At 47.9% G+C, this 27,126-nt stretch overlaps 1 protein-coding gene across 2 annotated transcripts in view; it reads left to right on the forward strand.

The window, feature by feature from the left end:
* Positions 1–10,732, forward strand: part of FBXO27 (F-box protein 27) — a 22,414-nt gene extending 11,682 nt beyond the window's left edge. Inside the window, exon 5 of one of the 2 annotated variants that reach the window (XM_032248891.1) lies at positions 10,694–10,732. In XM_032248891.1, the coding sequence (XP_032104782.1) occupies positions 10,694–10,708 (15 nt within the window). In that variant the 3' untranslated portion in view covers positions 10,709–10,732. Of the gene's footprint in view, positions 1–3,050; positions 3,775–10,693 lie in introns of those variants that run through there. The other variant, XM_032248890.1, reaches the window with a different exon arrangement.
* The last annotated feature ends 16,394 nt before the right edge of the window (positions 10,733–27,126 follow it).

Raw genomic sequence — 27,126 nt, forward strand, 5'->3', positions numbered from 1 at the left:
GGAGTCTTGCTCTGTTACCCAGGCTGGAGTGCAGTGGCATGATCTGGGCTCACTGCAACCTTCATCTCCCAGGTTCAAGCGATTCTTATGTCTCAGCCTCCCAAGTAGCTGGGATTACAGGTGCCTGCCACCATGCCACATTAATTTTTGTATTTTTGGTAGAAACAGGGTTTTGCCATGTTGGCCAGGCTGGTCTTGAACTCCTGGCCTCAAGTGATCCACCCGCCTCAGCCTCCCAAAGTGTTGGGATTCCAGGTGTGAGCCATCAAACCTGGCCTCGCAATTTCAGTATGAGATAAAAAGGTATTTCACAAAAAGTGCAAGGATTTCCCGCCTGCTGGTATAACTGTGACCACTTTGGGAATTTCCTGTTTTTTTTTTTCTACAATGCTCCTTAATGCTGAATTCATCTTGAAATGGCAGTCAACTGCAGCTGCAGACCTCAGTCTATGATACATAACAAGCAATTCAACTCTTTCTTGTAATGTCATGACTTCTGTACTTCTTGGGAGTACTTTCAGTTTCCCCGGTGGCACTTTGTATGGGTCCCCTGGTGTTATTCAGGGTTTACAATATTGCACTCAAGATGAAAAATGAACGAGAACCGGGAGAGATCACTGTTTACTGTGCTATGCAATTTACTGGAGAATCGCACTCCCTAAAGATGATCAGCATCACTTGGTATTTTAAGCTAATATTTGCAACGCTTCAGCTCACTGCAATAACAACAGGAGGTGGCTACAAAATCGTTACAGTAGTACAGTATTACTTCCGTTAATTTCATGCAATTATAGTTTAACACTGCATCTTTGCATTTGTTTACGTTTCTCTCAACTGCAAATGGTGCCATGCATAGTCTGTGTTTATGTGTGAAAGTTTTGGCCAGCATAGTGAAACTCCATCTCTACTAAAAATAAAAATTAGCTCGGCATGGTGGCAGGTGCCTGTAATCCCAGCTACTCAGGAGGCTGAGGCAGGAGGATCGCTTGAACCCAGGAGGCGGAGGTTGCAGTGAGCCGAGATTGCGCCATTACATTCCAGCCTGGGCAACAAGAGTGAAACTCCATCTCAAAAAAAAAAAAGTAAAGTAATAAATAAAGTGTATGTGAGTATGTGCGGAGATTTATGTAAATATCACTTCATTTTATATAAGGACTTGAGTATCTGTGGATTTGGGGATCCATGGGGTTTCTGGAAACAATCCCATGGTTACTAAAGACACTGTAGATCCTACCCGTTTCTTCAGCCTATAGGTTGCAGCAACCCTGCTTTCTATTCCAACTGTTAAGTGTTGAATTTATTGATAGAGATTTGAGATTTGCAAGGAGAAAAAAAATGGAGAAATTTGAAAACTGCTGTGTATTTTATGACTATTTCATCTAGATGTATGGCGTTTTGTTTTGTTTTGAGACAGCCTCGCTGCCGCCCAGGCTGGAGTGTAGTGGTGCAATCTTGGGTCACTGCAACCTCCACCTCCCAGGCTCAAGTGATTCTCAGCTTCCCAAGTAGCTGGGATTACAGGCACGTGCCACCATGCCCAGCTAAGTTTTTGTATATTTAGCTGAGACAGGGTTTCACTGTATTGGCTGGGCTGGTCTCAAACTCCTGAGCTCAGGTGATCCACCCATCTTGGCCTCCCAAAGTGTAAGATTCTAGGCGTGAGCCACTGCGCCCGGCCTAGCTGTACGATTTTTTTTAAATCAGTGTAAATGTTTGTGCTTGCAATATACACTATGGAGATCATCTGGATTAGGGAAAGCTGCAAAAATAATTGTGTGTATATAAAACAACTCACTTGCTTTTTGCCAACAATGGGAGGATTGGAATTTAAATTCACTGAGTATTGGAAACAGAACAAGTACAGTCTCTATAAGTGATGATTTTTGCCATAATTTTGGCTTACTGGAGCCTTTGGAGAAAGTAAGAAGCAGTAAAAAGAAAGACACAATCTCTGGATACTTTTGGAGTTCCACTTAAAAAAAAAATACTTTTTTTGAGGCAGGATCTTACACTCTCACCCAGGCTGGAGTGCAGTGGCGCAATCATGGCTCACTGCAGCCTCCTTGACCTCCTGGGCTAACGTGATCCTCCTGCTTCAGCCTCCTGAGTAGCTAGGAATACAGGTACGTGCTACCACACCCAGCTACTTTTAGAGTTTTAAAAAACAGTTTTTAGTTTGCTAATGAGTCCTTGTTAAAATCAAATGCTGGACCCTTAAAGGTAATGATGAGGCAGCCTGGTGTTGTCTGGAAAAGTTTTTTTCTTTTTTTTTTTTTGAGATAGAATCTTGTTCTGTCACCCAGGCTGGAGTGCAGTGGCACAATCTCAGCTCACTGCAACCCCTGCTTCCCAGGTTCAAGCGATTCTCCTGGCTCAGCTTCCCGAGTAGCTGGGATTACAGGTGTGCACCACCACACTCAGCTAGTTTTTTTGTATTTTTAGTAGAGATGGGGTTCCGCCTTGTTGGCCAGGCTGGTCTCAAGCTCCTGACCTCAGGTAATCCACCCACCTCTGCTTCCCAAAGTGCTGGGATTACAGGTGTGAGACACCACACCCGGCCAATTTCGTTTGTTTAATAGACTTTTTTTTTTTTGAGGCAGTCTCGCTCTGTTGCCCAGGCTGGAGTACAACAGTGCAATCTAGGCTCACTGCATCTTTGACCTCCCAGGCTCAAGCAATCCTCCCACCTCAGCCTCCTGAGTAACTCAGACTGCAAGCACCCACCTCCACGCCCAGTTAATTTTTTAATCTTTTTTTTTTTTTTTTTTTAGAGACGTAGTTTCACTGTGTTGCCCAAACTGGTCTTGAACTCCCGTGCTCAAGAAATCCTCCCGCCTCAGCCTCCCATGGTGCTGGGAATACAGGCACGAGCCACTGCCTCTGCCCAGGCATGTTTTTGAGTGCATCAATTTGAGCTCTAAGATTGACGAGGTAAAAGGGCTTAGGAAAGCCTTGTCACTTGCACGTGAAACAGAGCCTTCTAGCCTGCAGTGTCTTGGCTTTGCTGCTGCCAAAGAGCCACTGACTTTTGTGGCTTCCTGAATTCACAGATCCTAATGTCCTGGACCTGACTGTAAGCCAGAACCTGACACTGCTGTCTGCACTGCGCTGTTTCAGTCTCAGCATATGCTGTGCCAAACTGAAAACAGGCACACACTCCAGGAACAGGACTTTGCCTATGAGACCGCTGTGGCACACTTAGGGCATCCTCCACAGGACCTAAACTGAAAACATCATGGAGGCTGGCTGGACCATCTGGCTCACATACAAATGCCCACAGGAAAGGGCTGCTTCTTTGAGGAAACCATCTACAATCAACTGGCTTCTTGGCTCTGTTATAAGTAAAATTTCCATGCCGCAAAAGAAATAGCACCCAAAGATAAATCCTCCCAGCAAGGCAGTTTACTTCTATAGAAGGGTGAGGTGCATGGATAGAGAATGATGGCCGCCACACGCTTGGACAAGGGGCGAAGGGGTACTTATGCCTGATGGGGTCGTCCCTACTGCTGTGTCATTCCCCTATTGGCTAGGGTTAGACTGCACAAGCTAGACTAATCCCAGCTGGCTGTTTTAAAGAGAGCAGGGGTCTGAGCTGGAGTGGCAGGATGGGTGTTTTGTCAGGAAGGACACTCACGGGCAGGTCAGAGCAGGAAGCCAGGGGAGACAGGAGTTACCAGGGTGAGTGAGGATGGGGTGCAGGGAAGGGAACAGATGTGAACTACTAATTAGAACTGGTGGAGAAGGTTGTTTACTGGAACTACAAGGAAGTTAAACTTTAAAATACAGAATTAAAGAATAAGAGAGCTGAACATACTGATATACTGATTCCTTGAAGAGAAACTTGGGGTTCACTATAACAGCTCTTTTCTTTCTCTTCCTTTCTTACTCTGTTTCTTTCTTTCTTTCCTTCCCTCCCTCCCTCTCTCTTTCTCTCTTTCTCTCCCCTCCCCTTCCCCTCCCCTTCCCCTTCCCCTTCCCCTTCCCCTTCCCCTCCCCTTCCCCTTCCCCTTCCCCTCCCCTTCCCCTTCCCCTCCCCTTCCCCTTCCCCTTCCCCTTCCCTTCTTTTGACAGAGCATCACTGTCACCCAGGCTGGAGTGCAGTGGTGCAATCTCAGCTCACTGTAACCTCTGCCTCCTGGGTTCACATGATTCTCCTGCTTCAGCCTCCCGAGTAGCTGGGATTACGGGCACATGCTACCATGCCTAACTTTTGTATTTTTAGTAGAGACAGAGTTTCACCATGTTGGAGAGGCTGGTCTCGAACTCCTGACCTCAGGTGATCCTCCCGCCTCCACCTCCCAAAGTTCTGGGATTACAGGTATGAGCCACCACACCCAGCCTTCAGATGCATTTCTAACCTATGATTTCTGCCAAAAGCTGTAAGTTTGAAGAAGACACATCTCAGGGACTATGACTCCTTTGGCTGCTTCTGATGGGTTGGATGCTCGGGAGGTGTCTCACTTCTGTTGCCTTGTGCTCAGCTTTTTTTTTTTTTTTTTTTTTAGATAAAGGTTCACTCTTGTTATCCATGCTGGAGTGCAATGGCACAATCTCGGCTCACCACCGCCTTCACCTCCCAGGTTCAAGCTATTCTCCTGCCTCAGCCTCCTGAGTAGCTGAGATTACAGACATGCGCCACCACGTCTGGTTAATTTTTTTTTTTTTTTTTCATTTTTAGCAGAAATAGGGTTTCTCCATGTTGGCCAGGCTGGTCTCAAACTCCTGACCTCAGGTGATCTGCCCTCCTTGGCCTCCCAAAGTGCTGGAATTATAGGCATGAGCCATTGTGACCCAGCCTCTGTTCTTGATATATAAGCTGGTAACAAAAAAAGAGAAGAAAATTTAAGATTTCATCCTGACCAATTCCTGAACATGATGTGTCTTTCTAATCAAGTTGTATAAATTTTTTTTTTTTTTTTTTTTTTTGCCGGGCATGGTGGCTCACGCCTGTAATCCTAGCACTTTGGGAGGCTGAGGTGGGCAGATCACCTGAGGTCAGGAGTTCAAGACCAGCCTGACCAATATGGTGAAACCCTGTCTTAAAAAAAAAAAAAAAAAAAACCTTTTTTTTTTTTTTTCTGTGAAATGCTTCCATCCCTTTTGTAGCCAACCCTCTGGATGAAACATTTAGATGAGAATTTTAAAATGAGGCTGCGCATGGTGGCTCATGCCTGTAATCCCAGTACTTTGGAAGGCCGAGGCAGGCAGATCACCTGAGGTCGGGAGTTCGAGACCAGCCTTGCCAACATGGAGAAACCCCATCTCTACTAAAAATACAAAATTAGCTGGGTGTGGTGGCACATGCCTGTAATCCCAGCTACTTGGGAGTCTGAGGCAGGAGAATCACTTGAACCTGGGAGGTGGAGGTTGCAGTGAGCCGAGATCGCACCATTGCACTCCAGCCTGGGCAACAAGAGTGAAATTTGTCTCAAAAAAAAAAAGATTGAGAATTCTAAATTATACACACACACAGACACACACACACAAACTATTAATCAGTGCTGGGCACAGTGGCTCCCGCCTGTAATCCCAGCACTTTGGGAAGCAGAGGTGGGGGACCACCTGAGGTCAGGAGTTTGAGACCAGCCTGGTCAACACGGTGAAACCCCATCTCTACTAAAAATACAAAAATTAACTTGGCCTGGTGGCACACACACCTGTAATCCCAGCTACTCAGGAGTCTGAGGCAGGAGAATAACTTGAACCCGGGAGGCAGAGGTTGCAGTGAGCCAAGATCACACCAATGCACTCCATCCTGGGCGACAGAGCAAAACTCTGTCTCAAAAAAAAAAAAAGACCTAATAAATTCAGGAAATTTGGGGGACACAAATCAATATTGAAAATCGGCTCAGCACAGTGGTTTATGCCTAAAATTCTTAACACTTTGGGAGGTGAGGTGGGAGGACTGCCTGAGGCCGAGAGTTTCAGACCAACCAGGGCAACAAAGGGAGACCACCCCATCTCTGTGAAAAATAAGAAAAAATAATTAGTTGTATTTCTACATACTAGCAATGCCAATCTGAAAATGAAATTAAGGGCCGGGCGCAGTGGCTCATGCCAGTAATCCCAGCTCTTTGTGTGAGCAACATGGCTGTTGATTCACCTGGGTGCAGGTGGGCTGAGGCCGAAAAGGGTGTTAGCAGAAGGGTGGCGGGATAGGAGTTGGTTTTATAGGTTTGGGGTGGGCCGTGGAAAGTTACAGGGTAAGATCAGTTACAGTGGCGGGGTAGGGCAAGGAGTATACATTACTATAAGTTCAGTTACAATGGCAGGTGGGGTAAGGCGTGAGAGTAGGTCAGATGGTAAGGTGGAGTGGAGGGGTATTCACAGAGCAAGAACAGTTAAGATGGCAGGGTGGGGTGAGGAGTATTCACATTATCCTAAGAACAGTTAAGATGGCAGGGTGGGAAGGGAAGCTTAATGTCTGGGGGACGCTCTGCGGGGCGATCAGGGATAATGGCGAACTCAGGCAAGGCGGTGTGGGGGGGCGATTAGCCGAGGCAAGCAGGACTTCAGACTTTCTGGGTCCAGGCTTGAACATGGAGGCCTGACAAAAGCCACGATGAAATACCACTTCCTACCCACTCGGATGAATAGGAACCAAAAGAAAAAAAAGAAAACGACAAGTGTTGGTGATGATATGGAGAAATTGCAACCCTCACACATCGCTGATGGGAATGGGAAATGGTGCAGCTGCTTTAGAAAGTCGTTTGGCAGTTTTTCAAAAAGCTAAACATAGAATTTTACTACATGACACAGCAATTCCACTCCTACATATATACCCAAGAGGATTTAAAACAAGTGTTCAAATAAAATCTTGTACACGAATGTTCATAACTGCATTATTCATAAGAGACAAAAAGTGGAAACAACCCAGAGATCCTTCAGCTGATGAATGGATAAACCAAGAGTGGTCCATCCATACACTGGAAAATTATTCCGTCATAAAAAAGCAAGAGGCTGGGCGCAGAGGCTCACGCCTGTAATACAAGCATTTTGCTAGGCCAAGGAGGGCGGATCACTCGAGGTCAGCAGGTCAAGACCAGCCTGGCCAATATGGTGAAACCCAGTCTCTACTGAAAATACAAAAAATTATCTGGGCGTGGTGGTGGGCGCCTGTAATCCCAGCCACTCAGGAGGCTGAGGCAAGAGAATCGCTTGAACTCGGGAGGCAGAGGCTGCAGTGAGCCAGGATCGCACCAAGGCACTCCAGCCTGGGTGACAGAGAGAGACTCCGTCTCAAAAAAAAAAATGAAATACCGATACATGCTGCAATATGGATGAACCTCGAAAATATGCTAAATGAAAGAAGGCCGCATATTGTATGAATCCATTTATATGAATTGCCCAGAATAGGCCAATCTGTTGAGACAGGAAATAGATTAGTGGTTGCCAGGGAGGAGGAGGGGAATGGAGGAGGAGGGGGAGGCTCACAGGTACAGGGTTTGTTTGGGGTGATTTGGGAACTAGTTGGTGGTGATGGTTGCATAACATTGTGAATGTACCAAAACCACTGAATTGTATACATTTTTAAATGGCTAAAATAGTGAATTATACATGTATGAATTTTACCTCCATCAAAATGGGAAAAAATCTAAAGTTATAATGATGGAATGAGACATACTGACTTTGTAACAAAAAGACAAAAACAGCCAGGTGCATTAGCACAGGCTTGTAGTCCCAGCTACGCTGAAGGCGGAGGCAGAAGGATCCCTTGAGCCCAGGAATTCAAGTCCAGCCTGGGCAACATAGTGAAAACCCATTTATTTTTAAACATATAAAACATTTTTTTTTTTTTTTGAGACAGAGTCCCACTCTGTTGCCCAGTCTGGAGTGCAATGGCACCATCTCGGCTCACTGCAACCTCCACCTCCCAGGTTGAAGTGATTCTTGTGCCTCAGCCTCCCAAGTAGCTGGGACTACAGGCACGCACCACCATGCCCGGCTAATTTTTTGTATTTTTAGTAGAGACAGTGTTTCACCATGTTGGCCAGGATGGTCTTGAACTCCTGACCTCAGGCAACCACCTGCCTAGGCCTCCCAAAGTGCTAGGATTACAGGTGTGAGCCACCATGCCCAGCCAATAAAACATTTTTAAATAGCCAAAACACAGGCAGGGTGTGGGGGTTCACGCCTGTAATCCCAGCACTTTGGGAGGCCAAGGCAGGCAGATCTCTTCAGCTCAGGAGTTTGAGACCAGCTTGGGCAACATAGGGAAACCCCATCTCTACAAAAAATGCAAAAATTAGCCAGGTGTGGTGGCAGGCACTCGTAGTCCCAGCTACTTGGGAGGCTAAGGTGGGAGGATCGATCGCTTGAGCCTGGGAGATGGAGGTTGCAGTGAGCTGAGATCATGCCACTGCGCTGCAGCCTGGGTGACAGAGAGAGATCCTGTCTCCAAAAATTAATTAATTAATTACTGTTTGAAAGAGAACCGAAACACAAACTTGGCATCTGGGGAGGTGCAGAGTTGGGGATGAGCAGTAATGACTTTTGTCATTCAGAACTACTCCTGAGAGCTTTCCCCTCCTCCCAAAGAAAAACAAAAAGAAACACCCGGTCTTGCCTTTCCAAGCTGCTGGACTGCTTTGAATTCAAACTGACTGTGACCCTCCACTTGACCCCTGTCCTTCCACCTGCTCACCTGCCACCTGGGGCGGCGCAGATCCTGGACATCCCATCAGAACGCCCACCTGGAGTTGCTGTCCACACTCCTCAGGCAGAGACACTCTTGTCGTGGACATACAAAACCTGCCTGGAATTGACTGCCTTGGGCATTCCCTCTGACGGCAAGGACTGAGCAGAGCTGTTTGGACCGGTCTGGCACCTTTAGGACTGGCTGGAAGTCCACACTGGGGCTCCTGACCCTCTAATGAAGGCACTTCCTGCCTGGGGTTCCCTAAAAACTGTAAACTCTCCATCTTCAGGAGGCACCACGTGTGCCCTCTGGGATTGTACTTTTTTTTTTTTTTTTTTTTTTTTTTGAGACAGGCTCTCACTCTGTCACACAGGCTAGAGTGCAGTGGTAAAATCTCAGCTCACTGCAGCTTCAAATTCCTGGCCTCAAGTGATCCTCCTGCCTCAGCCTCCCATGGAGCTGGGACTCTAGGCATGCACCACCACGTCTGGCTAATTTTTGCATTTTTTGTAGAGATGGGGTTTCTTTATGTTGCCCAGGCTGGTCTTGAACTCCTGGGCTCAAATGATCTTCTTGCCTTTACCCTCCCAAAGTGCTGGGACCACAGGCATGAGCCACCGCCCCCGGCCTGGGATTGTACTTCTTGTGTGTGTTGTTCCCTGATTATTAGGACACTGTCTCAGCCCTGAACACCGTTCAGATCAGCTTCCACTTACTGGCCAGCTGTACTTTTTGTGCCTGAATCAATGTCTTGAACCAGGTGAAACAATTCATACAGAAACAAAGAGGAAGCCATCTCGCTTTCGAAGCTTGACCTCTATGGTGAGTGGGATCTGCTTTAACTGGCTAAATCCAGAGCTCCTGGAAGGCGTAGCTGAGGCCAGTCTTGTAGTACCGTGCCACCCTGTCATGTGGGGTCTCACGGATGATAGTTTTGCCGTAAAGACACCCTGGCTGCGGGCCGGTGGAGTGGGCTACGGAGAACATTTAACAGCAGACCTGAGACAGCTGTCTTTAGAAGGGCCTGCCTGGGCTGGGAGCAGTGGCTCATGCCTGTAATCCCAGCACTTTAGGAGGCTGAGGCAGGAGGATTGCTTGAGCCCAGGAGGTCAAGACCAGCCTGGGCAACACAGTGAGACCACGTCTGTACAAAAAAATTTACAAAATTAGCCAAGCGTGGTGATGCAAGCCTGTGGTCCCAGGTACTCAGGAGGCTGAAGTGGGAGGATCACCTGAGCCCAGGAGGTCGAGAGGCTGCAGTGAGCTGTGATTGCGCCACTCCACTCCAGCCTGGGTAACAGAGTAATAAGACCTTGTCTCAAAAACAAAAACAAGAAAAAAGAAAAGGAGAAAGAGCCGGGCGCGGTGGCTCAAGCCTGTAATCCCAGCACTTTGGGAGGCCAAGGCGGGTGGATCACGAGGTCAAGAGATCGAGACCATCCTGGTCAACACGGTGAAACCCCGTCTCTACTAAAAATACAAAAACATTAGCTGGGCATGGTGGCGCGTGCCTGTAATCCCAGCTACTGAGGAGGTTGAGGCAGGAGAATTGCCCGAACCCAGGAGGCGGAGGTTGCGGTGAGCCGAGATCGCGCCATTGCACTCCAGCCTGGGTAACAAGAGCGAAACTCCGTCTCAAAAAAAAAAAAAAAAAAAAGAAAAGGAGAAAGAAAACAAAGCGCTTGCTCCTCAGCTACTGGGAGTTTGCTAAACAATGAAGCAATGGCCTCCTTTCTGCAGTTCCTTCAGGGTCTGCTTCAGCTTAGAGCTGAGTCATGCTCTCCTTGCGCTGACTTCCAGCAAATGAATGAACAAGGTGGTAACAGCTGAGTCATGGCAGCTGATCCATTTCCACACAATGCCAGCACCTCTAACAGGCAGCCTTTGCTCCAGAGCTCCCTGCTGGGCTGCCCGGGCGTCCTCAGCTTTGCTGCATCATCGCCTGATAGCTCCTCGTCACAAATGCTTTTCCTTTCACGTGTGTTAGTTCTAGAAAATGCTTTTGCACTTGTTTTTTTTTTGGAGACAGGGTCTCACTCTGTTGCCCATGCCCAGGTGACACAGTCATAGTTCACTACAGCCTCAACCTCCCGGGCTCAAGTGATCCTCCTGCCTCAGTCTCCTGAGTAACTGGGACTACATGTGCACCGCTATGCCCAGGTAATTTTTTATTTTTTTAAAGACGGGGTCTCACTGTGTTGCCCAGGCTGGTCTCAAATGCCTAGCCTCAAGTAATCTTTCCAAAGTCTTGGGATTATAAGCATGAGGCACCATCTCTGCACTTCAAAATTCATCTCAGGATTGCTTCCTAATGAGGCAGGACCTCACAGTTTCTACCAGGAGTGGTCTGAGAAGGCAGATGGTAAAATGAGGCTTGGGAACGAAATCTCTTGGCAACTGGCTGACAATGAGGACACCATCCCCGGGGATAGAGGAAGCACAGTCCCTGGCACAGGTGACAGTCTGGTCATTGAAACGGTCACAAGCGGAGGCTTGGGGGAATCTGCTGGTGAAGGAGATGTGTGGGCAAATGAGTTGATTCAGCCTTTTGAGATGTATGGCAGGAAAACTCAATACAAGGAAAATGGAACTGGATGATTATTACCACATTCCCTGGACATCGTCAGGCATCTAATGAAAGACTGGGGGTGAGGCCTGGCACGGTGGTTCACGCCTGCAATCCCAGCACTTTGGGAGGCTGAAGTGGGTGGATCACCTGAGGTCAGGAGTTTGAGACCAGCCTATCCAACACAGCAAAACCCCATCTCTACTAAAAATACAAAACATTGGCCGGGTATAGTGGCAGGTGCCTGTAATCCCAGCTAGTCAGGAAGCTGAGACAGGAGAATCGCTTGAACCTGAGAGGTGGAGGTTGCAGTGAGCCAAGATCATGCCATTGCACTGCAGCCTAGGTGACAAGAGCAAGACTCCATCAAAAAAAAAAAAAAAAAAAAGAAGAGAGAAAGAGAGAGGGAAGGAGGGAGGGAGAGAGACAGAGAGAGGGAGAGAGAGGGAGAGAAAGAAAGAAAAAAGAAAGGAAAGAAAGACTGGGGGTGATTAGCAAAGAAAATTGAAAACAAAATGTGAGGTGGGGTGCAGTGGCTCATGCACTTTGAAAGACTGAAGCAGGCAGATCACCTGAGGTCAGGAGTTTGAAACCAGCCTGGCCAACATGGCAAAACCCCATTTCTACTAAAAATACAAAAATTAGCCGGGCATCCTTGTGGGCACCTGTAATCCCAGCTACACAGGGAGGCTGATACAGGAGAGTCGCGGAGAGGCAGAGGTTGTAGTGAGCCAAGATCACGCTGCTGCATTCTAGCCTGGGTGACAGAGCAAGACTCCATCTCAAAAAAAAAAATCAGTGGTTTAATGAGTTACCATGGGAGTGGGTGAGTTACCACCACAGTGGATTTGGTATAAAAAGCCAGTTCGGCCCTCAGCAACCCCCTTGGCCATGATGCCTTCTCCCATGTTATGATGAAGTACAAGGCCCTCACCAGAGGCAGACCAGAAACAGCACCTCAGCCTGGAACTCCCCAGCCTTCAGAACTGTAAGAAAGAAACCTCTTTTCTTTATAGATTACCCAGTCTCAGGTATTCACTCACAGCAACATCAAACGGACCAAGACAGTTCTCTAAAGGTAAGTTTTCTAATTAAGTTGGATACCAGTTACAGGATTTTGGTAGGTCTTCTTTTTATCAGATTGGAGACTGTTAGCATGGTTCACTGTAGCCACAATCTCCTGGACTCAAGCAATCCTCCTGCCTCAGCCTCCTGATAAACTGGGACTATAGGAATTCCACACCTGGCCAATTGTTTAATTTTTGTAGAAACAGGGTCTTGCTTTGTTGCCCAGGCTGGTCTCAAACTCCTATCTTCAAGCGATCCTCCCACTTCGGCCTCGAAAGGGCTGGGATTACAGGTGTGAGCACTGCACAAAGCCTAGAGTGTCAAATTCTACCAAACGATTTTTATCCTTTTATCTGTTAATATGATGTATTACCTGAATGTATTTTCTTTCTAAATTTTTTTTTTTTTGAAATGGAGTCTCTTCTCTGTCACCCAGGCTGGAGTACAGTGGTGCAACCTTGGCTCACTGCAACCTCTGCCTCCCGGGTTCAAGTGATACTCCTGTATCAGCCTCCGAAGTAGCTGGGACTACAGACACTGCCACCACCCCCTACTAATTTTTGTATTTTTAGTAGAGACGGGGTTTCACCATATTGGTGAGGCTGATCTTGAACTCCTGACCACAAGTGGTCTGCCCACCTCAGCTTCCAAAAGTGCTGTGATTACAGACATGAGCCACTGCACCCAGCCTCTTTCTAAATTTTTGTTGTCAAATGCATCATAGGTACAGAGGCGTGCTGGATGCTATAATATGCCACCCACACCCCCTCTTCAGGACTGAGACATCCATCCTGCCAGCTGCCTGGGTGTTGGTAGCTGATGACTTACAGCTGCACCTCTCTCTGGGACTTTAGCTGAAGAAAGCCATCTGCCTCAATGTTATCCCCAATCCCCAGGGGAAGCCCACATTCTATATCTGGTGCGTAAGGAAGTCCAAAGGCCTGGCCCTGTGCCTCAGCCAGGGATTCCTCGGACGGGCTGCCCCAGCTCCACATTCTCTGCCGTCCTGGCTAAGGCTTTTGCAGCAAACACAACACACTTCCACATCTCCCTCTGCCCACCTTGCCCTCCTCTCTCCCTTAACAGTTTCACCCCATAGAGCGCTCCCCCAAAACCATCTGCCTGCAAATCTCCACCTCAGAGTCTGTTTCCCAGGAAACCCTACGTAAGTAAAAAAAAGTGTGTGTGCTTGGGTATTTATTTTTAAACAATAATAAAATACTTATCTGTCCACCAACTAAGTTCTGAAATGGAATAACACCAATGCTTTAGAATTTAGAAGACTGCTTTCCTTTCTCTTCCATCATACTCAGAGATCATCAATATTCTGATTGTATTTATTTATTTATTTATTTTGAGACAGGGTCTTGCTCTGTCACCCAGGCGTGAGTGCAGTGGTGTGAGCATAGCTCACTGCGGCTTCCATCTCCTGGGCTCAAGGGATCCTCCCACCTCAGCCTCCCAAGTAGCAGGGACTGCAAGCGTGAGCCAGCACACCTGGCTAATTTTGTTGTTTTTACTGTTGTAGGAACGGGGTTTTACTGTGTTGTCCAGGCTGGTCTCAAACTCCTGGGCTCAAGTGTTCCTTCTGCCTTGGCCTCCCAAAGTGCTGGGATTACAGGTATGATTCACCGCACCCGGCCTCTGATTTCTTTTTAAATTTTATTTATTTATTTATTTTGAGACGGAGTCTTGCTCTGTCGCCCATGCGGAAGTGCACGGTACAATCTCTGCTTGATCTTGGCTCACGGCAACCTCCGCCTCCTGGGTTCAAATGATTCTCTGGCCTTAGCCTCTCGAGTAGCTGGGATTACAGGCATGTGCCACCACGCCTAACTATTTGTATTTTTAGTAGAGTTGGGGGTCTCACCATGTTGGCCAGGCTGGTCTCAGACTCCTGACTTCAAGTGATCCACCCGCCTTGGCCTCCCAAAGTGCTGGAATTACAGGCGTGAGCCACCACACCCAATCTGATTTGTTTTTTTAGAGTGGGAGGCCTCACTCTGTTTTCCAGGCTGGAGTGCAGTGATGCAATCACAGATCACTGCAGCCTCAAACTCCTGGGCTCACGGGATCCTCTCACCTCAACCTCCCAAGTAGCTGGGACTATAGGTATGTACCGCCATGCCTAACTAAGTTTTTTACGTTTTGTTTGCAGAGATGGGGTCTCACTATGTTGCCCAGGCAGGTCTCATACTCCTGGCCTCAAGTGATCCTCCCACCTCCCAAGCCGCTAGGATTACAGGTGAAAGCCACTATGCTCAGCAATATCCTAATTTGGAATAATCTTGTGTTGTGTTTGGCCATCAATCGTGTGTGTGTGTGTGTGTGTGTGTGTGTGTGTGTGTGTGTGTGGTTTTTTTGAGATGGAGTCTTGCATTGTTTCCTAGGCTGGAGTGCAGTGGCACTGTGTGGGCTCACTGCAACCTCTGCTTCCTGGGTTCGACCAATTATCTTGCTTCAACCTCCTGAGTAGCTGTGACTACAGGCGTCTACCATCACACCCCGCTAATTTTTGTATTTTAGTAGAGTCAGGGCTTCACCATGTTGGCCAGGCTGGTCTCGAACTCCTGACATCAAGTGATCCACCCACCTTGGCCTCCCAAAGTGCTGGGATTATAGTAACTGTTAAAATCTTTTCCACTCCTTGTTGAGTGTTCACTGCCAAGTACTCTCCTTTCTTTTGCTCTTCTTTGGAGTCTCCTTATCTCTCCATAATCCAAGGGCACACCAGGGAGGGTCTGAAACCCTATTCGGATGCCCCAGCCTATGTCAGCAATGATGCCACTGCCATAACATGCCATTAGTCAACATTGTAGATGTCACCTTGTTCCCACTGTGGCAGACCCCGTTACTTGCAGGCCAGCCCCCACCTCCTGGCTAACAGAACCCAGCTGTGTGTGGTTTTTTTGGTGGAGCCATGTGCCCAGCCACAGATAATGAATTAGAATATACCAGATGTAGCTGGCCTGTTCCCCTGTGCTGGATGTTTGCTTTCACAGCCTCCTTTGCAGCTAACGGTAGCCCTGTAACCCAGTTCTGGTCAAGAAGGCATCAGGGGGCTGGCTGTGATGGCTCAAGCCTATAATCCCAGCACTTTGGGAGGCCAAGGCAGGCAGATTACCCGAGGTCGGGAGTTCGAGACCAGCATGGAGTTCCTGACCAACATGGAGAAACTCCATCTCTACTAAATATATAAAATTAGGCCAGGCTCGGTGGCTCACGCCTGTAATCCCAGCACTTTGGGAGGCTGAGGCAGGCAGATCACGAGATCAGGAGATCGACACCATCCTGGCTAACATGGTGAAACCCTGTCTCTACTAAAAATCCAAAAATTTAGTCGGGTGTGTTGGCATGAGCCTGTAGTCCCAGCTACTCAGGGGGCCAAGGCAGAAGAATCGCTTGAACTCGGGAGGCTGAGGTTGCAGTGAGCCGAGATCACACCACTGCACTCCAGGCTGGGTGACAGAGGGAGACTCCGTCTCAGAAAAAAAAAGCAAAATAGATACTGCATGCAGTAGGCACTCATTTCTGGATTGACAGACTGGCAGGGCTGGGCTTGGAGGTGGCTTGGCCAGCCTCCTCCCTCTGTCCCCCTCCAGCCTGCCCAGAGCCTGTTATCTGACCTCCTTCCTCAACATGGATGGGCTCCTCGCCTCTCCTCCTCCAAGCCTCCAGCCTCTGAGGTTTGTAAGTTGAGCCTGGCAGCCGCACACGCTGCGGCCCCTGGTAAATGACAGATGAGCTGCATCCTCTTTGCACTCTGTTGACATTGTGAGAGCTGATCCCTCCCAGGAACAATCCACAGCATCCCCAATGGGCCCTCTGAGACCTGCCTGTTCACCTCTGGGTCACAACCCCAACATCAGCCTTGCCAGGAGCAAAGCCGGCCAAAGGGGAAACAGGCAATACCATCAGCGTGCCAGGCATCACGTAACTACTCTCAGGGGCTGTGGCCTGGCCAGACAGCGAGATGGAATGCAGAGAATGCAGAATAGAGCTGGGCAACAGGGGGACCAGCCACAAGTCACCTGGGTAGCTACAGACTTCCCTCTGATGTCACTGGTTGGAAAAGTGAGCTGATGGTACACCACGAACCTGAACTGAAGGCCAGAGGACAAAACCTCTGTAGCCCATGAAGCCGACTTGTTACGGTAACAATTTAAAAAGGGCTCAGACCAGCCGAGGTCGCTCACGCCTGTAATCCTAGCACCTTGGGAGGCCGAGGCAGGTGGATCATGAGGTCAGGAGTTCAAGACCAGCCTGGCCAAAAGAGTGAAACCTGTCTCTACTAAAAAAAATTAGCCAGACATGGTGGTGTGCACGCCTGTAGTCCCAGCTACTCAGGAGGCTGAGGCAGGAGAATCGTTTGAACCTGGGAGGTGGAGGTTGTGGCGAGCCAAGATCGTGCCATTGCACTCCAGCCTGGGCAACAGAGCGAGACTCAGCAGGGTTTTGAAAAGGTTTTTTTGTTTTGTTTTGTTTTGAGACAGGGTCTTGCTCTGTTGCCCAGGCTGGAGTACAGTGGTGCAAAGACAGCTCACTACAGCCTTGACCTCTTGGGCTTAAGTGATCCTCCCACCTTAGCCTCCCATGTAGCTGGGACCATGGGTGCCTGCCACCATGGCTGTCTAATTTGTTAAGTTTTTTTGTAGAGACGGAGGTTTCCCTAGGTTGCCCAGGCTGGTCTCGAACTCCTGGGCTCCAGTGATCCTCCTGCCTCAGCCTCCCAAAGCGCTGGGCTTGCAGGTGTGAGCCACCTGTAAGTTTTTTTTTCATAACTAGAAAGTCAGAACTCCCTTTCCAATAATAAATTATCTGGCCAAGAATTAGTCTCATCTAGCTAGCAAAATTGTTTTCTTTTCTCTTCTTTTGTTTTCTTTTCTTTTCTTTTTTTTTTTTTTTTAAGAATAGAGATAGGAGGCTGGGCATGGTGGCTCGTACCTATAATCCCAGCACTTTGGGAGGCCGAGGTGGGTCGACCACTTGAGGTCAGGAGTTCTAGACCAGCCTGGGCAACATGGCAAAACCCTGTCTCTACAAAAAATATATAAAGTTGCTGGGTATGGCGGCATGCGCCTGCAGTCCCAGCTATTTGGAAGGCTAAAGGGGTAGGATCACTTGAGCCCGGGAGGCTGAGGCTGCACTGAGACGTGATTGCACCACTGCACTTCAGCCTGGGCTGCAGTGAGACCCTGCCCCCACTAGAATAAGAATAATAATAAGAGGCCAGATATCGTGGCTCACTCCTGTCATCCCAGCACTTTGGGAGGCCAAAGTGGATGGATCATTTGAGGCCAGGAGTTCAAGACCAGCCTGGCCAACATGGTGAATGAAACTCCATCTCTACTAAAAATAGGCAAAAAAAATTAGTCAGGCATCGTGGCAGGTGCCTGTTATCCCAGCTACTCCAGAGGTAGAGGCAGGAGAATCGCTCCAACCCGGGAGGTGGAGGTTGCAGTGGGTCGAGATCACGCCACTGCACTCCACACTCCAGCCTGGGCAACAGAGCAAGACTCCGTTTCAATAAATAAATAAATAAGAACAGAGACAGGGTCTCACTTTGTTGCCCAAGCTGATTTCAAACTCCTGGCTTGAAGTGATCCTCCCACCTTGGCCTCCGAAAGTACGGGGATTACAGGCATGAGCCACTGTGCCTGGCCAGTAAAATTGTTCTCTTATGTACATCTTTTCATGTTCAGCCAGGAAGGCTTAAAGTTGAATAGAGAGATGAAGGAAATCAAAGCCCCAGAATTAAGACTTTTGTGTTATATTTAAGAATCATCAGGCTGGGCGCAGTGGCTCACACCTGTAATCCCAGCACTTTGGGAGGCTGAGGCAGATGGATTGCCTGAGGTCAGGAGATCGAGACCAACCTGGCCAACATGGAGAAACTCCGTTTCTACTAAAAATTCAAAAACTAGCCAGGAGTGGTGGTGCACTCCTGTAATCCCAGCTACTCAGGGGCTGAGGTGGAAGAATGGTTTGAACCCGGGAGGCAGAGGTTGCAGTGGGCTGAGATTCTGCCACTGCACACTCCAGCCTGGGCAACAGAGCAAGATTCCATCTTAAAAAAAAAAAAGAATCATCTGGGCTATTTGGTATTTTAAGTACTTCAAGTACTTGTAAATTTTTTTTGCTTGTTTGGTTGGTTTTTAAGTATTTCTAATGTTTAAAAGAGTTTGGCATATTAGGAAATGTAAAACATTTGTCCTATAAATGTTAGTCTTCCAAGGTAAAATGTGTAATTGTGTAAATTCATTGCTGTGGAGTTGTAATTTTTCACTGAAACATGAGTAAAAGAATTTTACTCTAGGTAAGTAAATGCAATTGGGATGTTTTAAAGGTCTTGATATGTTTAATTTCTTTTAAGAGTTAGTACTTGGGAAGGTTTTGCTTCTTAGAAGCGTCTGTTGAGGTTCCCAAGAAAATCAAACAGTCGAAATTTGTGAAAGCAGAACACTGAACAGAATTTAATTAAAATTCTAAATGGAATGTGAAGCTATTCCAAATGGGATTGGTTGGACATTAATCAAAGGTCTCCCTAAAAGTGACTGCTGAAATTTATTAGATTTATAAATAAAATAATATCTGTAAGTAGAACTTTGAAGCTTAAAGAAAACAATGTTTACATTGGTAGCTTTAATACACTGAAAATTAATTTAAGGACTGGGCATGGTGGTTCATGCCTGTAATCCCAGCACTTCGGGAGGCCAAGGTGGGCGGATTGTCTGAGGCCGGGAGTTTGAGATCAGCCTGGGCAACATGGAGAGAGCCCGTCTCTAAAAAAATAAAAATTAAAATGAAAGAAAATTAACTTAAAACCAGGCTGTTCTCGAACTCCTAACCTCAGGTGATCTACCCACGTAGGCCGCCCGAAGCGCTGGGGTTACAGGTGTGAGCCACCATGGCCGGCCAAGGCTTCTCCATGTCTTAGCACTGTTGTCTCTACTTGCCTCTTCAGGGTAGCAAGGGTGCCTATCCCAGAGAGCTGCCGGAAGAATTAATACAAAACTGTACCTAGATCGCTTAGCCCAGAATCTGGCACTTAAGGTTTTATTTGATTTTTCTTTTTTATTTATTTATTATGGCACTTAAGATTTTAGAACTAATAATCATAGAACGTGATTAGATAACAACCACAAGAATGAGGACCACCGCTATTATATAAGAATGATGGTCCAGGCCAGCCGTGGTTTTGTGTGTGTGTGTGTGTGCGTGTGTGTAATTTTATAACTTTATTTGATGTAATTGACCATCAGCGATTAGTTCTCATTCATACTGACTCACTGTAGGTTTTTGAAAGTGGTAACAGGTACATAGGTAACCAAAGTATAGAGCTTATTTGGAGAATCTTCATCCTCATTACGTTTTCTGGATAACCACACATGGATTCGGTGTGGGACATTCCTTATTCCTTTGGCCCAGACAGCTTTGTTGAGCCTGGCATCAATGTGCCCGAGGGGCGCGCTTCTTGAAGTCCACTCCGTGGCTGCGCTTGTGAATGTTGATGGTATGTTCTGGGGTCACCACCTCGTTGATGAAAGAATGCACTTTTTCTTCTCCCCACCCTTCTTTGCCGGAGCCATTCTGCCCGTTCAAGTTGGAAAGCAACATGGTGGTTTATGCCTGTAATCCCAGCACCTCAGGAGGCTGAAGTGGGAGGATCACCTGAGGTCAGGAGTTTAAGACCAGCCTGGCCAACATAGTGAAACCCTATGTCTACTAAAAACACAAAAATTAGCCAGGCATGGCAGAGTGCACCTATAATCCCAGTTACTTGGGAGGCTGAGGCAGGAGAATCGCTTGAACCCGGGAGGTGGTGATTGCAATGAGCCAAGATTGCATCGCTGCACTCCAGTCTGGACAACAGAGTGAGACTCCGTCTCAAAAACGGAAAAAAGAAAAAAGAACTATGGTGTGTGGTACGCTGAATAACCCCCTACCTGCCAAAATTATCTAGGTCCTAACCTCTGGAATTTGCTAATGTTTCCTCATATGGCAAAAATAACTTTACAGATATGACGTTACGGGGGAGAGGGGTTCTTTGTTTTTTAGAGACAGGGTCTCTCTACGTTGCCTAGGCTGCTCTCGAATTCCTAGGCTCAAGTGATCCTCCTGCCTCAGCCTCCCAAGCTGCTGGAACTACAGGCGTGAGCCACCACACCTGGCCAAAGTTATGGGTTTTGAGACGAGAACATTATCCCGGAGTATCTAGGTGAAAATGCAGCCCAGACCCCCACATGGCCTCCTGTGACACCCTTGCAGATAGGAGTCTCTCCAGGTGGCATGTGGCTTGAGAATTTTGGGGGTGCTTACTCTATGAGTATGTGCCTTGGCTGGGTGTGGTGGCTCAGGCCTGTAATCCCAGCACTTTGGAAGGGTGAGGCAGAAGGATCACCTGAGACCAGGAAACTAGCCCTGGGAACATGGTGAGACCCCATCGCTACCAAAAAAAAAAAAAAGCCAAGTGTGGTGGTGCACACCTACAATCCCAGCTACTTAGGATTCTGAGGTGGGAGGATCACTTGAGCCCAGGAGTTCGAGGCTGTCGTGAGCGGTGATCATGCCACTGCACTCTAGCCTAGGCAACAGTGCGAGACCTTGTCTCAAAACAGAACAAAAAAAGTGTGTGTGTGCTTGTGTGCCTTCAGTCCTGTGTGTGTGTGCCTGTGTCTATCCCTACCGGAGGTTGTGTCTCTATGTCTGTATCTATATCTACATGGATATTTTTTGTGCCCTACATTTTCCCAGGAGGGATCCTTGCAAGTTTCCTTTTTTGTTCAGAAGACTTTCCTCTATCTGAAATGTGTTTTAATTTTTAAATTTCTGCCCTCCAACTATGCGCATCTTCCCAGTGCAGATGTATTTCTAATTGATAACTGGGTCCCTTGGCAGCCATCACTAAGGCAAGGCTGGACAGCTCTGTTTTGAGCATTTTTTTGTGTCTTCTAAGGGCTCATAATGCAGGAGTCTGCAGGCCCAGGCTCTTGGCTGAGTGCTTCAAGAGGATCATCCCAGGAGCTGCTACAGACAGAGGATTTTTCTCAGCCATGTTGCCGGCCAGAGACCTCTACCATTTTTGTACTCCAGCCTGGGCGACAAGAGTGAAACTCCGCCCACCCCCTCTCAAAAAAGTAGAATTGTTTATTTTTCATTTTTTAGAGACCTCTGGCTAGCAACCCTACTGCCCAGGCCTCGAACTGCTCCAGGTTTGTTGCAGAAGGCACCCTGCCCACTCAGCCTGCCTGGCCACACCTGGCTTGCACTCCGGCGTGGATCCCACAGCCACCGTGACCTGGCAGAAGGGGGCGTGTGAGTCAGCAAGTGTGGGGTCCCACTGGCCCCTGCAAGCAGTGACACAGAGACGGGCTCCTTGCAGGGCTTGGGGCTGGACCAGATGTGTTGCAAGCGACTCCCACTGTGGAATCCAGTGTTCAGACAAGGAGAACACGGTAGCACCCAAACAGGGAAGCTCATGACCCTGAAGCCCCAAAGGGGGTGTTACAGCATGCTAACAGTCTGTTAGTCCCTCCACAGCTTGATGAATGGGGGCATGTTAGCAGCTCTGTCATGTTGCCCCCCTCTGGCCTGTGGCTCTGGGGCTGGCCTGGCCCTGCCACTGCTTTCTGTTGCATGGGGTGGCCGCTATGCACTAGTTTTGGGGAGCTATGGTGCTACTGCTTTCTTTGTATCCACATTCAGCAGGGTCTCAAGTTCTTGTCCCATGTCCAAGAAGAATGAGATCACACTGACAATTGACGGGTGAGAAGGTTGGAGAAGAATGGAGAAGAGTTGTATTATTAAGTGACCTAACAGCTCTCAGCAGAGAGGGGATGTGAGGGTAGTCCCTCACCCTAAGTCAGGTGGTCTCTCCCTCTGTGCGGCTGGGTCTGAGGCTTTTATGGATTTAGAATGGGGGAGTGCATGCTGATTGGTATGTGAGTATGCAAAAAAGGCTGAAACAAAGGCACCATTCAAAGATGGGCATGACAGTGTAAAAAACCAATTAGCGATTGGGAGCTGTGGCTCATGCCTGTAATCCCAGCCCTTTGGGAGGCCAAGGCAGGTAGATCATAAGATCAGGTGTTTGAGACCAGGCCAATATGGTAAAACCCCGTCTCTACTAAAAATGCAAAAATTAGCCAGACGTGGTGGCAGGTGCCTGTAATCTCAGCTACTTGTCAGGCTGAGGCAGGAGAATCACTTCAGCCCAGGAGGTGGAAGTTGTAGTGAGCTGAGATCACACCACTGTCCTCCAGCCTGGGCGAAGAGCGAGACTCTGTCTCAAAACAAACAAACAATTAGGGAAGGGTATATTGGCGTAAAATAGGTGAAGGACGGGGAGGAATCAGAGGAAAGTGCACCAAATGGGAAGACTAGTTCCCAATCTGGTCCGTGGATTTATCCAAGACTTGTAGCTTGGACTTCAGGCTTAAAACTGTCTTTGGCTTGAAGGTGGGGTTTCACTGGGGACCCACCCTATCTGCCTAGGGATTTGATTGCCTCACCACCACAGACAACCACAGGCCAGGATATTCACGTGATGGATGATAGGCCCAGGCTGTGCACTGCACAAGGGGAGGGACTGTGAGACACGTGCCCGGTAGCATGGGCCATCTCTCCAGAGGCTGGAAAGTTAGGTTTGTATGTGACAGCCGCCTATTTTTCACTGTCTGCAATCATTGTGCCTTTTTTTTTTTCTTTGAAACAGAGTCTCACTTTGTCACCCAGGCTGGAATGCAGTGGTGGGATCTCAGCTGGCTGCAGCCCCCACCTTCCAGGTTCAAGGGATCCTTGTACCTCAGTATCCCAGGTAGCTGGGACTACAGGCATGTGCCACCACGCCAGGCTAATTTTTGTATTTATATTTGTATTTTTTCATATTTATTTACGAAACACAATCTTGCTCTATCGCTCAGGCTGGAGTGCAGTGGCATGATCTTGGTTCACTGCAACCTCCGCCTCCCGGGTTCAAGCAATTCTCCTGCCTTAGCCTCCCAAGTAGCTGGGATTATAGGTATGCTCTGCCATGCCCAGCTAATTTCTGTATTTTTAGTAGAGATGGAGTTTCACTACGTTGGCCAGGCTGGTCTCAAACTCCTGACCTCGTAATCCACCTGCCTTGGCTTCCCGAAGTGCTGGGATTACAGGTGTGAGCCACCGCACCAGGCCTAATTTTTATATTTTTAGTAGAAACAGGGTTTCACTATGTTGGCCAGGCTGGTCTCGAACTCCTGAGCTCAAGTGATCTGCCTGCCTCAGCCTCCCAAAGTGCTGAGATTACAGGCATGCGCCACTACACCCAGCCCATTGCACCACTTTTAAAACACAACACCTAACCAGTAAGTGCAGAAAAATAGGCAAAGGTGATTAACAAACAACTTATGGAGAAAGAAATGCAAATGGTTCTGAAACACATGAAAAGATGACCAATGTCCTCACCTTAGGAGAAATGCCAAGGAAAATACCAGGACGATACCTTTTTTTCGTTCTATTTTCACTTCTTAGATAGGCAAAGATGTAAACTTTGTTTGTTTGTTTTCAGACAGGGTCTCGCTCTGTCACTCAAGCTAACGTGTAGTGGTGCAATCACAGCTCACCGCATCCTTGATCACCCGGGCTCAGGCGATCCTCTTGCCCCAGCCTCCCAAGTAGCTAGAACCGCAGCCACGCACCACCATAACCACCTAATTTTTAAATTTTCTGTAGAGATGGGGGTTGCACTGGCTGGTCTTGAACTCCTGGTTTCAAGTGATCCTGTGGCCTCCCAAAGCACTAGGGTTCCAGGCATGAGCCACCGTGCCCAGCAATGTAAACTTTTATAACACATCAGATTGGCATCATGGTGGATGGGAATGACAGTTGGGGTTTTATTGTGATGGAAGGCTTTAGATTTAACTGGGTAGAAACAGGCCTTGCTCAGCAGAAAGAGCTGCAGAGTAGGCACATCAGCCTGTACCATGTGAGGAGACACCAGGAACAAATGTGACTCCAAGGGAAAGCACGACCAGGACCATAAATAAAACCTCCCTTCCTGCTCAGATCCAAGCACGTGGACCGGCTCTGAGTAACACCCACATTCAGTGGGCTGCCCTGCTAGAAGCTCCCCGGGCCTCGCTGCCGGTCCTGAATCATCAGCCTTCCTGAAACTGACTCGGATCTACAGCTGAAACCTCAGCACGTCTCAGACGGTAACCAAGGCTCCTTACACTGGGCGAGTCAAAACACTCTCCCTGCAGGAAAGGAGCCTAAACACTAGAATAGCAATAATATAAAGAAACAAAGTCAGGCACGGTGGCTTGTGCCTGTAATCCCAGCATTTCGGGAGGCCGAAGCAGGTGGATCGCTTGAGCTCATGAGTTCGAGACCAGCCTGGGCAGCATGGCAAAGTCCCGTCTCTACAAAAAATAGAGAAATTAGCTGGGTGTGGTGGCATGCCCCCTGTAGTCCCAGCTACTTGGGGCTGAGGTGGGAGGATCACTTGAGCCCAGGAGATCAAGGCTGCAGTGAGCTGCGATCCTGACACTACCCTCCAGCCCGGATAACAGAGCCAGACCCTGTCTCAAAAATAAATAAATGAATGAAAAATAAACAATTCCAGTTTTGTTTTGTTTTTGGCGAGGGTGGGTATGTGGACGGAGTTTCACTCTCGTTGTCCAGGCTGGCGTGCAATGGTGCAATCTTGGCTCACTGCAACCTCCCAGGTTCAAGCAATTCTCCTGCCTCACCCTCGCTGAGTAGCTGGGACTACAGGCATGTGCCAGCATGTCTGGCTAAGTTTTGTATTTTTAGTAGAGATGGGTTTTCACCATGTTGGCCAGGCTGGTCTCTAACTCCTGACCTCATATGATCCACCCACCTCGGCCTCCCAAAGTGCTGGGATTACAGCCGTGAGCCATTGCACCCAGATCACTTTTCGTAATGATAATAATAAAGAAACAAGTTCAGGCCAGGTGCAGTGGCTCATACCTGTAATCCCAGCACTTTGGGAGGCCGAGGTGGGCGGATCATGAGGTCAAGAGATAGAGACCATCCTGGTCAACATGGTAAAACCCCATCTCTACTAAAAATACAAAAATTAGCTGTGCATGGTGGTGCATGCCTGTAGTCCCAGCTACTCAGGAGGCTGAGGCAGGAGAATCACTTGACCCCAGGAGGAGGAGGTTGCAGTGAGCGGAGATCATGCCACTGCACTCCAGCCCAGCGACAGAGGGAGACTCCGTCTCAAAAAAAAAAAAAAAAAAAAAAGAAGCAAGTTCAAATCCATGGGTATTAGCACACTGGTGACACCTGTCGGCACAAGTATGCATTAGTTTTGTAATCATTATAATAGCACACAATTGCTTTGTCTATTTGTTAAGGTATTTACAACATTTGCAAGCATCTGACATTAGATTTGTGAAGGGTTTAAGCAATGGCATTTGGAAGGAATGTTGAAATGATTAGGGAAATCTGGTTTGGAGGAAGATTTAGAGGAACAACTGTTTAATGATTTTTATCAAAGAACAAAGATTAGTTAGTATTCCTGTCCTTACACACGCAAGCCCCTGAATGTCTGAGAATTTAGCAGCATGGAAAAATTGCTACTCGTGGATGGGCGTGGTGGCTCTCGCTTATAATCCCAGACTTTGGGAGGCTGAGGCAGGCAGATCAGTTGAGCCCAGGAGTTCAAGACCAGCCTGGCCAACATGGTGAAAACTGCCTCTACTAAAAATACAAAAATTATCCGGGCATGGTGGTGGGCACCTGCAATCCCAGCTACTCAGGTGGCTGAGGCACAAGAATCTCTTGAGCCCGGGAGGCAGAGATTGCAGTGAGCTGAGATCACACCACTGCACTTCAGCCTGGGCAACAGAGCGAGACTCTGTCTCAAAAATAATAATAATAAATAATAATAAAATGAACTAAAAAAGAGGAAGCTCCCTATGTAGTGATATGGAAAGATCATCAAAATTTATTAAATGAACCAGGCCTGGTTATAGGCACATGCCTATAATCCCAGCACTTTGGGAGATCGAAGTGGGAGGATGTCTTGGAGTCAGAAGTTCGAGATCAGCCTGGGAAACATGGCAAAACCCCATCTCTGCAAAAAATACAGTGCCATAGTCCAGCTACTCAGAAGAATGGCTTGAACTGGGGAGATCACACCACTGCACTCCAGCCTGGGTGACAGGGCGAGACCCTGTCTCAAAAAAAAAAAAAAAAGGCAGAGAAGATGGGCTCAGATGAGAGTCTGTTTGTCTGTCTGAGCCTCCTGTGCCCTCTCCTCACCCTCTTCCCCAGGGAACGGGCCACCCAACATTCAAGTGTAGGAAAAGCAAGAACTGAAGGGTGGTTCCCTAAAGAGATCCGACTCTGACAGCCTGAGGTGGTAACTACAGTAGATGCTGGCATCTGAAATGAAAAAAAAAAAAAAAAAGGCAGCCAGCCCTACCCTGGCACTTGGGGCAGAGGGGAGGAGCAGCTGGAAGTAGGGCTCTTGGACCCTTCTCCGCCCACAAGTGGGACCAGCCTGTTGGCAAGTCCTCCGCCCTAGACACAAAGCTCCCATTCATGCTGTAATATAGGCCCACGCCAGTGGAAAAACTCAGATATTTAGAAGAGGAAGCGCACCCCTGTCACCTGCAGACACCAGCCTCATCCCTTGTTTGGGAAAGTCAAGAGACAAGCAAGGCTGACCAAATAGGAAGAGAAAAATCAGCGCTGAGCAATGGGACCCAATCAAGGTGCAACTACAATATTTGGTTGTTAAGATCTCTTTGGTCTCTTTTATAATAATAATAATAATTATTTTTTAGAGATGGGGTCTCACTATGTTGCCCAGGCTGGAGTGCAGTGACTATTCACAGGC

This window comes from Sapajus apella, unplaced genomic scaffold (assembly GCF_009761245.1).
Source record: "Sapajus apella isolate SASKATOON/1434 unplaced genomic scaffold, GSC_monkey_1.0 scaffold68, whole genome shotgun sequence".
Classification (NCBI taxonomy): domain Eukaryota; kingdom Metazoa; phylum Chordata; class Mammalia; order Primates; family Cebidae; genus Sapajus; species Sapajus apella.